Source organism: Mya arenaria, chromosome 8 (assembly GCF_026914265.1).
Source record: "Mya arenaria isolate MELC-2E11 chromosome 8, ASM2691426v1".
NCBI lineage: Eukaryota > Metazoa > Mollusca > Bivalvia > Myida > Myidae > Mya > Mya arenaria.
Window position 1 is genome coordinate 35,690,100 of NC_069129.1, and position 13,399 is coordinate 35,703,498.

The 13,399-nt window shown below is 34.1% G+C and overlaps 1 protein-coding gene across 1 annotated transcript in view; it reads left to right on the plus strand.

The window, feature by feature from the left end:
- Positions 1-1,320: 1,320 nt before the first annotated feature.
- LOC128242850 (uncharacterized) overlaps positions 1,321-13,399 on the plus strand; it is a 71,722-nt gene continuing 59,643 nt past the window's right edge. The window contains exon 1 of the mRNA XM_052960228.1: positions 1,321-1,531. Within this exon, the coding sequence (XP_052816188.1) occupies positions 1,405-1,531 (127 nt within the window). The 5' untranslated portion in view covers positions 1,321-1,404. The remainder of the gene's footprint in view (positions 1,532-13,399) is intronic.

The window sequence follows — 13,399 nt, forward strand, 5'->3', positions numbered from 1 at the left end:
GATTGCCAGTCTGCTACCAAATAATGCCACATTTGAACATTTGTTTAATGTGTACCAGCTTCTTGAGTCCCAAGTGATTCATAACCCCTGAATACAGTTGACTGAAAGAGAAGGGTTTCAACCTCCTACATCTAACAAAGGTATTTCATAGTTGTTCTTCCTATGTTTACAAAATCTAAATGGAGTAGAACACCATAATGGAGATAAATCTCCATGTATATATAGAAAGAGAAGGGTTTCAACCTCCTACATCTAACAAAGGTATTTCATATATATATATATATACATATATATAATCAGAGCTACAGATAACCTTTTTTACTTAAAGTGTATTGTATGCCCATATGTAAATTTGAAGTGTACGTAATGTACACCTTGGTTTCAATCAATAAAGTGTAATGGAGATTGTTAAAGTCTACTGGCACATTGAAGTGCAAATGTGCATGTATAGGCTTGATCCTAAAAGCGGAACAGCATTGATTAAAAACACCGTAAAGCGCTTACTTCCCTTTGCATAATAAAAAGAAAAATGCCCTTCAATTTAAATCACTGCGTAGGAGTTAAGTGATTCTACACAAGTTTAGTGGCTATCTTCAATTTGGTCAAAACAGTTGTTCCAGAAAAGGTCGTAAATTGATCTTAGTAACAGTACGCCCTTATAACAATTAGTGTTTGTTCCGAATCGAACAGATGTTTGACTTTATATCGAAATTGGCGCATTTTAAAGGTTTTTATGCCATTAACGGACCCTTATCAGTAGCACTGTATAATTATAAAATATTTTTAAAATCAATATTTTGATGTCATTTATAAATTATCATATCTGTTTGGGGGTTTTTACTGGAAATTATGTACCATATTTATTTTTTCCCTTGGTCTCCTGGCTAACATTAATTTTCCAACACAATATAACAAATTCATTAATAATTAATAATTGGCATGTCAACACGTTTGAAACAATTACCATGCATTGTGAATTATCTTCATTTAAAATATAACCTACATTTCCAGCCAATGAAATCCAACTATCAGCCTTTAATTAGTGCAATGCCAAAAAGAAATGCAAGAAGAGGTAAGAATTGAAGTTTAACAAATTAACAGACTAACTAATTCACTGAATTTGACTGTCCTGGTGTTAATGAAATTCCATCTCTACTTCAAGTACTGTAGTGTACAATATTGGTTATTGCGTTGACTCGGTTGACTTCGGTGGGAGAAATGCCAATTAGCGTCTATGGAGTATATAGGCTGTAGTAAACCACATGGCTTATAAATAGGACTGGTATTGAGTAATTGACAGTTGTAAGCCACGGTTTTGTGAGCAGGAATGCAGTTTTCTCTCACAGCCCGACCTGAGGTTTACATTGGTTTGCATATATACACGCAAGATATCATCCATAGCGGATGGGCTGTAGGCACATACAATATAGGCAGTACAGCTTGGATCATGAATGTTTTGGATTAAAAAACACAAAAATAAGGCTTTTGAAAACGTTGTGGTATAGTGTTGGACTACCAAACTTACAATCAGGTTAGTTTGTTCAATCAGGAGGTTAAAACTAATTTCTAAACAGTTGAAAAATAGTGATCATTGTTTTTGTATATTGTCAGATTAACCTCATTTCATTATAAAAGTACACATATGTCTTCGCTGATATATGGGTGCCTATATATGATGAATACTTGCTCAAGAATTAAATAATATCGCACACAACTTGAGAAACCTATCAACCCATAACACAACATTTTTTTTAAAAAGATGAACAAATGGGAAAACTACAAACAGATCCGAAGCAAGTAAATATCGAAGGCCATGTCATTGATAATACTTCATATGTACATAGTTTATGACCAACTTGATTACAAGCACTGAAGTCACTTGGGAGTTGTGGCCCTCAAATTGTCCAAATTTTACCAAACTCACTTAACGTCCTCTCTCAATCTTGAGCAATAAGCCGTTGCTATCATCAAGCATAATGGCACTGCTTAAGGACATAATATATATAAAGTTTATTATTAGCGAGATCGCTTAAGCCAATTGATTAGTTGATATAAGAATTATGGCCCTTGATTTGTCATTGAACAAATTTACCTGAAATATCCACTCTTTTCTACCTTGAGCAATGAAAAGCGCAATCTTGTGGATCTTTTGTTATAAACATGCAACATGTATGTCAACAGAGCACATGTCTTGAGAGGTGTGTAACATATTTCATCTCCTGCTGTTATTATGTCTGCAGTGACAGTTGTCTGCATTGAGTCCTAAGTGAATATAGAAAGAGAAGACCTTTTAAATATTTTTGCTTTTATGCCTAGATTTATTTTAAGTGGTGCTAAATGATATCAAACTCCATGATTATTACTCATATTTTGGCTTGTGCCTTGGGATTGTTAGATTACACAGTTATTGTTTTGTGACATTCCTACCTAGAAACCCTGTACATTTTATAGAAAACAGTTAATTGTGATAATAACCTCCCCTAGCAAGTGAGAAAGATTAGTCACTATATCAAGTGACTGTGAATCAGCCTTCATAGTGACCACTTGTTGTATAATCTAAGATCATTAACTTAATGTATAATCTAAGATCATTAACTTAATGTAACATTTTCTTTAAAGGGACTTGCTCATGTTTTTGTAAAATGCACTTCTTCTGTATCACAATATAAAGTGTGGACCATCATTAAGAGTGTTAAAACTAAGATACTGACGTCTGGAACCCTTCAACAAATGTTTATATATGCTGAAATATTGTCTTTGAAGTCAATGAATTTGAATAGTGTAAGTAACTTGTTTCAACAAAAGACTTGCGTTTGTGTAAGAGTCCTTGGTGGCGTGTAGTTTTGTTGTCATTTTTCTACTTTTTCCTTGACTGTACCGGCGTGGGTTTGGTTCCCACTAAAACCAGAATATCTTTTTATTAGGGATAGCAACGAGTACTCAATCGATCATCCGAGTACCCGTGTACAAATTCACTATTTTGAAAAAAAATCACAAAATACAGGATACACAGACAATTTAACACTACTGGCATGTTGCAAACAAGACAATGAACATGTATGGTTCCTCTAATCCCTGCTATGTACACAATTGACCCTTACTAGTTAAATGACAATGATTTATAAAGTCTCAACTAATTTGCAATTAGCACTGATGTCAATGAGTGAAGTTTTGATAGCGGTACATTTCCTGCACAATTATATTGTTTATCAATGAAAGAGTTTTCACCAAAAAAATTATGTTGAAGAGCGAATGAGGAAGGACTGTTTCGAATGAGGAAGGACTGTTTCGAGCATTGATTCGTTAATTGGCGTATTTTTGCAATGCTCATCACAATTGATTGGTGGATATATTTAATTAGGAATTAGGAATATAAATGAGGTAAACAACAATATTACAGTATAAAGAACTGTCATTCTGAAGTAAAATTTTGAAGAGTAAACAACTAAACATATATCACAATTAATTAGGCTGCCCGCAAAGTCCACAGCGTGGAATTATTTCAAATGAGTAGCCGACAGCAAGTCGCGCAAATGTATACTGTGTCAGGTGTCGAGTTAGCATATAATGGTGGCACTACAAGCAGAAAATAGTGCAATTTTAGTAATGCTAATTAATATTCATATGTGCTTTTTTTTTTTTTTTGATACGTGTACTTTGTAATTTGAAGTTTAATGTATGCTATTAAATTTCGTTCAGTGTAATTTTGATTTTTGTTTATTAACATTTCAAGATTTTATTTAGATCATGGGTTATTATAACCATTTGATCAAAACAAAAACACCTTAACAATCATGTAATTAGACATATATATAAATATATATGAACTCATTGAGCCTAGCTCATTTGCTACTTTTATGACGTGATAATATGTTTTGACCAGGGCTTCTAAAAACCGGCAATTTGCCGGTCTGGACCGATTTTGACCAAGCCAGACCGATTTAAGTTTTAAAAAGTGTCGAAATAATCAGTCTCAAATTTTCTCATTTTTTTTATAATTTCGGTCCAAAACAACTAAGTCAGTTAAAATTGTAGAAATTGTAACACACAAACATTCTTGGGTCATTCACACATTAAAAATTACCCCTAATAAAAGTGTCCTAGTTACCATCAGACCACTCGATATATGTTAAATAGCATATTATGCTTTCAATCGGTCTAATCACGTGTAGTGGTAGGTCGCAGAAGACCCAATTTAACAAATTATGTGTTTATTATGTGCTTGCAGCCACCTATCCTGATCAGGTGTTAAAATTGGTCCATTTTTTCACATAGCAATCTGCTAGCTATGTCGTCGACCATAAGGTTTATGACATGATTCTTGTAAGGAACGCCACAGAACTCGATGAAAATCTCATTTGAAATTAAGTTTGTATCAATTAATATCTAATTCGACTATGATGGTTCTAGAGCCCTATTATGAATTGCCACATCGCGAAAAAAATATTGACATAACACACAATATGTGAATATGAAAATATGTGGCATTATTTAGCAACTAAAAGGAATACTTTCGAAAATAATGTGGCTTTTTGTCTAAAGCTATGACATTTTAACACTAGCTACGTGCGTTTGCATTCCTGGACACTATTTGTATCGAAGTGTTCTTGGAAACTATGCAATTATGAATGGTGACCAATACACAGATCAAAAGACAAAACAATGCATTCTTTTTTTCACTATGTCACTTTAACGGACCCTCCTGTAAAACAAATATATTAATAAGAAACTTACCTGGATTGACGATCAATCGAGCCAAAATACTACTGGCGTTTGCATTTGTGGTCACATGACTTTTTTTGTTCATCCCCCATGCATAATAAACATATCAGTTTGTTGTCTTCATAAGAATAACAGGAAAGGCTTCCTTGCAATGAAAATCTGTTTCTATTGATCTTGGCCTGAAATTCACTTGGAGTTCTGACCTAGATCAGTAACAACAAAAATACAAATAAACCAATGATGGATTTGCATATGGCAAGCACTCTAACTGCAATGCAAAGCAGCTTTATGTGTATAATACATGGAAATAGATCACTAAATGACAGTAACAAAAGTATGTTTTTCATATATTTTATTAAAATGAATGAATTTTGCCTATAGTGATTATATCCTGACATTAGTGTTGGGAATCGGATTGAAAAACTACTATCGATAATCGGTTTATGAAACTGATCAATTATTAATCAATTTAATCTTAATTATATTATCTTTGGTCAAGATATTTAACGCTTACAGATAGAGAACATGCACCAGTTTTAAAGATGCACTCTTACTCCCACATAAGATTTATCATAATTAATACTTTTGTTTTAATATTTCAAAAAGATGGATAAATAACGAAAACATGGTTCTTATGAAGGATACCAAGTCTAATTTGAAAGAAATGATAAAAACACAGTATTTCTACCTTATGAGACTATAGTAGGCCACAATAAATCTTTTAGCATTCGCCAATCATTTAATGTTTTTGCGTTTTCATCTATTAAATACACGATTACAATATTGTTATCTGTTATTAATCTTTTCCATAACCTGAGTCCTCATTATTTAGTAAGTAGTTCAAGGTTTATCCGTCAAAACATACATGTTTTTATACATGTGTATGTATTGATTTTGAAGAAGAGTGTCACTTTAAACACCAATGTTCCCTTACAATATTGTTTGTACATTTCTTTGTATAAATTACATTATTTATTCAGAACGCAACTATCCTTTAGTGTTTACAAGTTACTATTACCGATCATGAGACCACATGCTCTAAGATTTGTCTTACATTAGTATTGTATACAGTTGTAAAATAAACACAAAGAAATACTTAAATTTCGTTTTAATAAGCAGTCAGTAACAAGTACTACAAGCAATTGAATATTTTATGTTTTTCAAGAACATTTTCTCTCAGAAAACTGAGAAAAATAAATTCATACATGGTAAGAATAAACGGTAACCTGTTTTAAAACTAAATCACTTTTAAACCACAAACATGAGAAGTTGAGAACCCTTCCTCTAGCAGTTAAATTACAAAGAAAATGTATAATAAGGTACTATAGTGACTTACTGACTTGATAAGAATATTACTAGATAACTTAACATAGTAGTAACACCTTAGCATTTGAACTAGTATTAACCAGAAACAAAACATATTTTAATGACAAAATTTTTACTGGTAGTCGGTAGCGGTGGTGTCCATTGTTTCTGTAATTGATTGTTCAAATTTCACTATCGATTGTCGCCGACGTAGGCCTTTCCGATCAATTGTCGATTATAATCGATCATCAGCACAACACTATCTGATATTGTTTCTTATAAACTCTTATGTGATGCAGATCAGTTTGTTGTTGTTGGTCAACTGATAATGATTGGGTATGGGCAAAATAATTTGTTCACTATTGCACTAGCAACTTGGTATGTAAAAAAATTGGGGGTTAGTGGAGTTTTAATTTTTTTGGGGGTAAACCTAAGTTTAGATATCCTAGGAGGCCATGCTAATTATTTTTTTTAACCTTACTCCTCTAACTAGGTCACGGGACCCGTCAACATTGGAGAGCAAAAATAACCACTTAGGGTTAAGTACAGTACACTCAACGAGTTAGACCCACTTTCCTCGCTCACTCCGAGGGATAAAGTCGATGATCGCGGATTTCGTCCGAGGGTAAAACTGTTGCCCTCGCTAAAATCCTACCCGAGTTCCTCCAAGTGGCTGGCTTACCGCCGAGTTTAATATGAACGATAGCGTTGGAAGTTGTCTGATTTTATGACTCTGTGTCTAATCAGATAAGCAAGAAATCATTCTTGTTCAGAAGTTATTTGTATTAATGCTTAAATGCACATTGTTAATTGTAAAAGATTCTTACCAACGTTTAATTTGTATTTGTGTCCATAAACGCCAATTGAATATTGTCTTGAATAATAAACATTGAATCATTAAAGTAGTGCCACTAATTGTATTGCATCATAAAACAGCCGACATTTTACACGATTCTGAACCATGACCTGTGACGTCAAGCGCGTGATCAATACAATGTAGAATATGCTATGATGCTTTAGGGAAATTTCCACAGAAAACAAGGCAAGAAGGCCTTCAACCATGTGTTGTGAACTTGTGAACACGTGTTTGACCTCCTGGTTTTCCGAAAATGTGTAACCTAGCCTTTCTCGGGTGAAATGTTTATCAATGTATTCAGTCATTAGCAAAAGCATGTTTATAAGATGCATGTGCAACTTGTGAAATATGACTGCTTTCTTGTGGTAAGCTAACTTCATGCAAAATGGGCAGAGGAAAAAGAATAATGGCAATTTACTGGAGCCGTCATAATCGCTTGAAAATTTTAATAAAAAAATTACTTTAGCATAGATTCTTATAAAGTGTCCGCAGAGTTTCACGGAGTTAAGCCCTCTGAGGAATGCCGCGTTCGTTATTCTTCGGTCGACTGATAACCCTCCGAGGGCCTTAAATTCAAACTCAGAGGATTGTTGGCTGTGATAGCCAAAATCCGCGGAGAGAAACGAATAGTAGGTCTAACTCGTTGAGTGTACTGTAGGTCTCTTCTGGGCTTAGAAAAATATGCCATTTGTTTGGTCTCAATCCAACTAAACCTTTTTTACAGGTTCCAGCTGAAAAATGTTGGTACTGGGGGTATACCTCGCCAACAAAGCGATGTCGATTCTATCTAGGTGGTGGGTTTCTATCTTAACCCCCTCTAACCTCGGTTTTTGGACTAGGGCACTTGTGGCCTAGTTCATAGCCATAACTGCGATGTCTGCATTTTCAAGCCGCATCTGGGGGTTCACTGACGTAATGTATTCATACGCTGTATTTTGATTGGATTGCTGTTAGCGAATTTGAATAATCAAAGTAGTACCAGAACTGATAACAATGAAAACATCCAATAAAAATAGTGCTCCTAACAAGACAAGCTAATTGTATGTTCTTTTAATGAAGCACAAGAAATGGGTACGTAGCGAGTGAGTTAATCGGGTTAACTACATGAATGTTCTTGCATACTGTCAGATTAAATGCAATAAGAATATGAACATATTGGAAAAGTACGCATCGACATTTTCCGTTCAAAGCTCTTTATTGATAGACTGGTAGCCGCTTTCTCTTTTATCCGAAAAGAGACCAATATCAGCTAACCACGGTGCCCGTCGCGCATTCGAAATGTTTTGTGGGTACGTAAACCGAATCAAGCGTGCGGTCTAAGTAGTAAACAACCAGGATATTTGTTGGGTTTTTTAAAAGTATTGTTATCCTTTGTATAGAATGTTGGTATTAATTTATTAACAGGGCTGTTCTTTTTTTCGACATAATTTGCATGTTTCCGTGACATTTTCTCTTTAAATACAAAGTTTATTTTTTAACTAATCATTGCATGGCACTCAGCACTTTTTTAAATACAGCATGATTTTTGGTATTGATTGTTTAAATACTATTAATGTAGAATAAAAACCATATGCCGCGTACCTGTATAACGTTATAAATTGTGTTTTTGAGGAAAAGTAAATTCGGGTACCAGTCTACTGTATTGACTCATTCACTCTGATCAAAGCGGCCGAATGATTCACACATGTACATGTTATCACTACTTCCGGATGCTGATGGTGTGAATTTTATACGTGTTATATTGAAGAAATTTATCAATAAAGTCGCCATTGAATGATTACCACCATCAAACGGATTTATTGTCATCTTGGATAGCATGTTTAATTTGTCACGTAGAATTTCAAGCAATACAAGTTCGTTTGATAAAATCATGTGATTTCAATTTTGCAAAATGGAGATAAAGAAATATCAAATATGCGCATACTTATTTATGAAGTTTCATTCTAAATGAAGGTTTCATTCTAAATGAAGCCAAATGTATGAATATGTGCACAGCATCTGGCTTATGAATATGATGAGTGTTTACCTATGTGCATAGAAAAGTCTTGGAGCCATTGTCAGTGTAAGTACATTTTGTTCAATGACATTGTGTGATAAACCATCGCCATTTGCCTACTCACTTTTGATTTCTACTCTTATTATGCACCAGTCAATTGTTACCACCCCCTCGGGGTATACTAGGGAAAAGGGCAGTGTTTTCACCTTTCATGTGTCCTTGCAGTGCCTGATGATTGCGATGGTTTTATCTTCCGGCAAAATATATCGGGGAATTACCCTTACCTAAGAACCTTGGGGTGTGAGGTTATTTAGCAGGGATTTTACCACCAGTTCGTTCCCGCAGGGTAGGGCATGGATTTTATAGGGGATTGGTTGGACTGAAAGTCAAAGTATTCCCCAGACCTGGAAGGGGGGGGGGGGCGTGGTTACATTTGACTGGTGCATGAAGTTCTTTTTCTGAAGACGCTTTGAGCTCACTTTTTGTTTCCTAGCCAAGAATGAAAATCAGTAATCAATGTTGTGGCATAGTGAAGTAATAAAGATATAACCTCACAATAGCCTTTCTAAAATGCTGTCCAGGTTTTTTTTATGCTTAAGAATAACTTACCGTATTTTCTCGACTATAAGGCGATTCGCTTATAAGACGGCCCCCTAACTTTGCCTATGAAATCTGGTGCTTTTTGTTTCGACTCGCTTATAAGACGGGGTCAATTTTTAAGCAAATCTAAAATGCTAAAATTCTTCCTAATGTGTAAAAATGTTCAAGCTCAACGGACAATTATCGACTTTCGCGGTAACTGTTTTTGTTTTACTCAAAGAAAATGGCGGGCAACTGTGAGCTCTCTATTTGGAGGTAGGTTAAAAATGAGTACATAAGTTTGCAGGACAGGTCGTTACTTATCGAAATTGTAATAATTAATTAATAACAACATATGTTTGTTTTAGTTTATTTTTTTATTGAAGACACCAATGAAGTTCTTCGGCAAAATAAATGGCTTCAATAACATAACTGCGAAAAGCCGAGGCATGAATAGGTGTTTGTTTAGCAATAATGCTTTAGGCAATATTGTCCCTTGATTGGCGACGAACATAAAGGATTCATATTCGCATTGTCATTTTTTTGCTTAATCAAATTGACAGTTAGGTACCTACATCATATTAACATTCCAATTTATTGATTTGATATATCTGTCATACTAATTATACTGACACGCGCCATGAGAAAAAATGCAGATATAACGGTACACTGTGTGACGTCAGAGCACGCGCGGTGAAGAGATTTCGTGTTGTTGTTTACTTAATTGCCCCATACTTATATCAGCAGACGATAGACTGGATAGACGAATACCCTATGTAAAATTTAACTGATTTTGACTTGAATCTTTTTTTAATATTTTATCGACTCGCTTTTAAGACGGGTCCCCTACTTTGGGGGTAAAAATCGGGACCCAATTTCCCCGTCTTATAGTCGAGAAAATACGGTACCTGGCAATGTCAGACCAGAAATCGTCTTGGCATGAGATTGGATTACTATGGATCAGTATGCACCAGTCAATTGTAACCAGGACCCCCACATCCGGGGGTATACCGGGGAAATGGGTCGTGTTTTTACCTTTCAGGTGGCCCCGCAGTACCAGGTCTTCGTGGAAAATACAGTGCGGATGTGGATTAACCTAATGTCCCTTGGGTGCTGGGGGGGATTTGGTGGGAACTTTGCCATCAGATCATCCCTGCAGGGCGGGGATTTTAGCTTGGGTTGGCTGGACCGAAAGTAAAAGTCCCCGCTATTCCCTGGACGGGGGGGGGGGGGGGTGCATGGTTACAATTGACTGATGCATAAGCTTGCGTATACATTCAGATTCAATGTTTTGGTGCGCAGTTGACAAATTAACTAATTACTTATTCGAAGTTAAGAATATATATTTATTTATATAAGTTATACTTTGCAATCTAAATCATAGATTTGAAAAAGGTAACCTGTATCAATAAATGCAATTATACATAAATAACTGTGCAAATCTTTATGAATCATCCCTTACCTTGCAGGGTCTATGTTATTTTTAAAAAAATTATACTAAGGGAGCTTTCAAGATTAGCTTTCCAATCACATACACAATGCAGTTTGAAACCTTGATAATTCAAACAAATCTTGGTTGCAGACCATTACTATTACATATTTGATAAGTCACAGACATTATAAGGTACATTTTAAATGGGCTGTACTCAATTAATTAATAATGAAAAAGAAAAAAAACTTTCTTTTTTATAGAAACCTGACATTAACTTGGTATCGATGTGTACAATTAATGCATTGAAACTTACTAACTGATGATGCACATAGCAGTTATTTCGTGTTTTTCCATTAAAAAAAAAAATCGGTACATTGTATGTCTTCCGAGTATAATTCATTCCTTATGCGTAATCTGCTGTTGATGTTATTACATGATTTAAACGAGTTAGGTATATATCTGGAAATTCCACCCAGTAAGAATAAGTCTGAATAGCATAGTGGATTCGACACTGCACTGCATTTTTTTTACATTTTGGTATTTTATTTACAATAACGATATCAAAGAGTAAAATAGTTTATTAAAAAATGTCCTATGATTCGTTAAAGAAAAAAAAACTTTTTTGGTGCCAATCTGGTGTACAGTCCCTTTAATAAACAACAAGTGAAGCCAATGCTGTATTAAATTTGAGACAAACAAAAAGAAGACAGTACAACGTTCAACAAGTGTGACCAATTTGAGAATACCCGGTACCTTACGTAATTGATAAATTTTCATGCGATTCAGACAATTTTAATGCTAGAAATCACAAAAAAAACATTCCCTTGAATTATTCCCGTCATAGTTTAAACTCATAATCAAATTTCAATGCACAGCATTTGAAATAATTTTAAACAGATGAAAAACTGTTATTTTTAAAAAGCACAATACATTGTTTATCTTTTATGTGACCTAACATTGATATAAAAATTTATTCAGATCATAATTTAGAGACTTGTCTTGCACTTAAATGTGAACAAGTATGCTTGGGATTGAACACTAAGAAAAACAAATTTCAAAGAATGAAAACAAATTTCAAAGAATGAAATTAAATGAAGCACAAAATATACAAAAATTGAAACTTTTTAGACTTTCAAAACTTTAACATTTATACTAAATACGGTTACATAAAATGATGAATACATTTGTAGGATTTGATATCCCACTAAATGTAACCGTCGGCTTCGTTCATTCTAAACTTTTTCTCAGTGATAAGGAATAAATTTTATTCACTGCACTTGTTTTCTAACTTTATGAAAATAAGAACAATGAAAACAATGCATTTACTACTGTTTATCAGTGCAGATTGTGGGAGGTCATGGTTGATTTCACTGAACCACCAATAAGCCCTACCGAAATTTGATTCTAATTGGTCAGTCAGCTGTTTTTGGTAGGCATGATTAGTATGAATCTTAATTTTAACCATCATTTATGAATGTTTACAAAATCATTGAATATTGAAATAACAAGCGAAATGTTAGTTTGAATGATGAAAGCCATGAACTATGTGAAGTATTCAAAAAAAGACCATTTTCCAGCTTGTGTAAGTATCGAGAAAATTATTAAGTAAAATTATTTATTGTTTATCTGTAAAATGTTGAAATCTCATGTTTAGGCTTATAGTGATCATACTTGATTGCTATGTTATTGCAATATGTTTTATTCATTGCAATATTAATGTAAAACATTTTTATGTTGACTTAAGTTTGTAGATAAAAACTAATGGTATAGGTGATATGAGAATGATCTCATAAGTCTTTAAAATCCCTTTTGGTATTGTGAGTTCTTTGCTCCAGTCTTGATCAGTTTAGCTTTTGAAGATTTTCAAAGTAACTGCAAAACAAGTCCAGCTGTCTAGAAAGACTATGTCAAACCCTTACGAGATAAAATTTATAGTGTTTTCAAATTATCAACTTGGCATTGGTTTTATCATAACATAGGATATTAATGCTAGTGATTTTAAAGAAAATTCTAGTGTTTTTGCATGTGGAATGATATATCATAAGTGGCACTAAATTGAACATAATTTATAGTTCTCATTGATAAAACACATAGCCCCAAGTACATGTTGATCTTAGATTTAAGGCTTGGATGGAGTCATGTCAAAAAATTGCATGTAACATTGTTAATACATTGTGCTTTCCAACAAGAACTGTTGGTTTATTCAAGTTAATAAAGCAATCCCCACACCAAGGAAATGCAGTATTGCTTAACCAGCTCAATTGACATCATGAGTTGGACATTAAATTGCTGCAATTAAAAGGCACATCTAGATATCAGAATTATTCAAACTCTGGTTTAGCAACCTTATTATAGTTTAATATATGAACTACTTTTGCGAAATGAAAGCTTTTTTAGATTTACAAGGGCGGGTAAAAGTATTTGTAGTAAAGTAAATGTACTGCAACACCTGAAACATGTTGCCTAGGAATCCTATAAATTCTAGGCACTCCAAATGGTACAGTTCTAT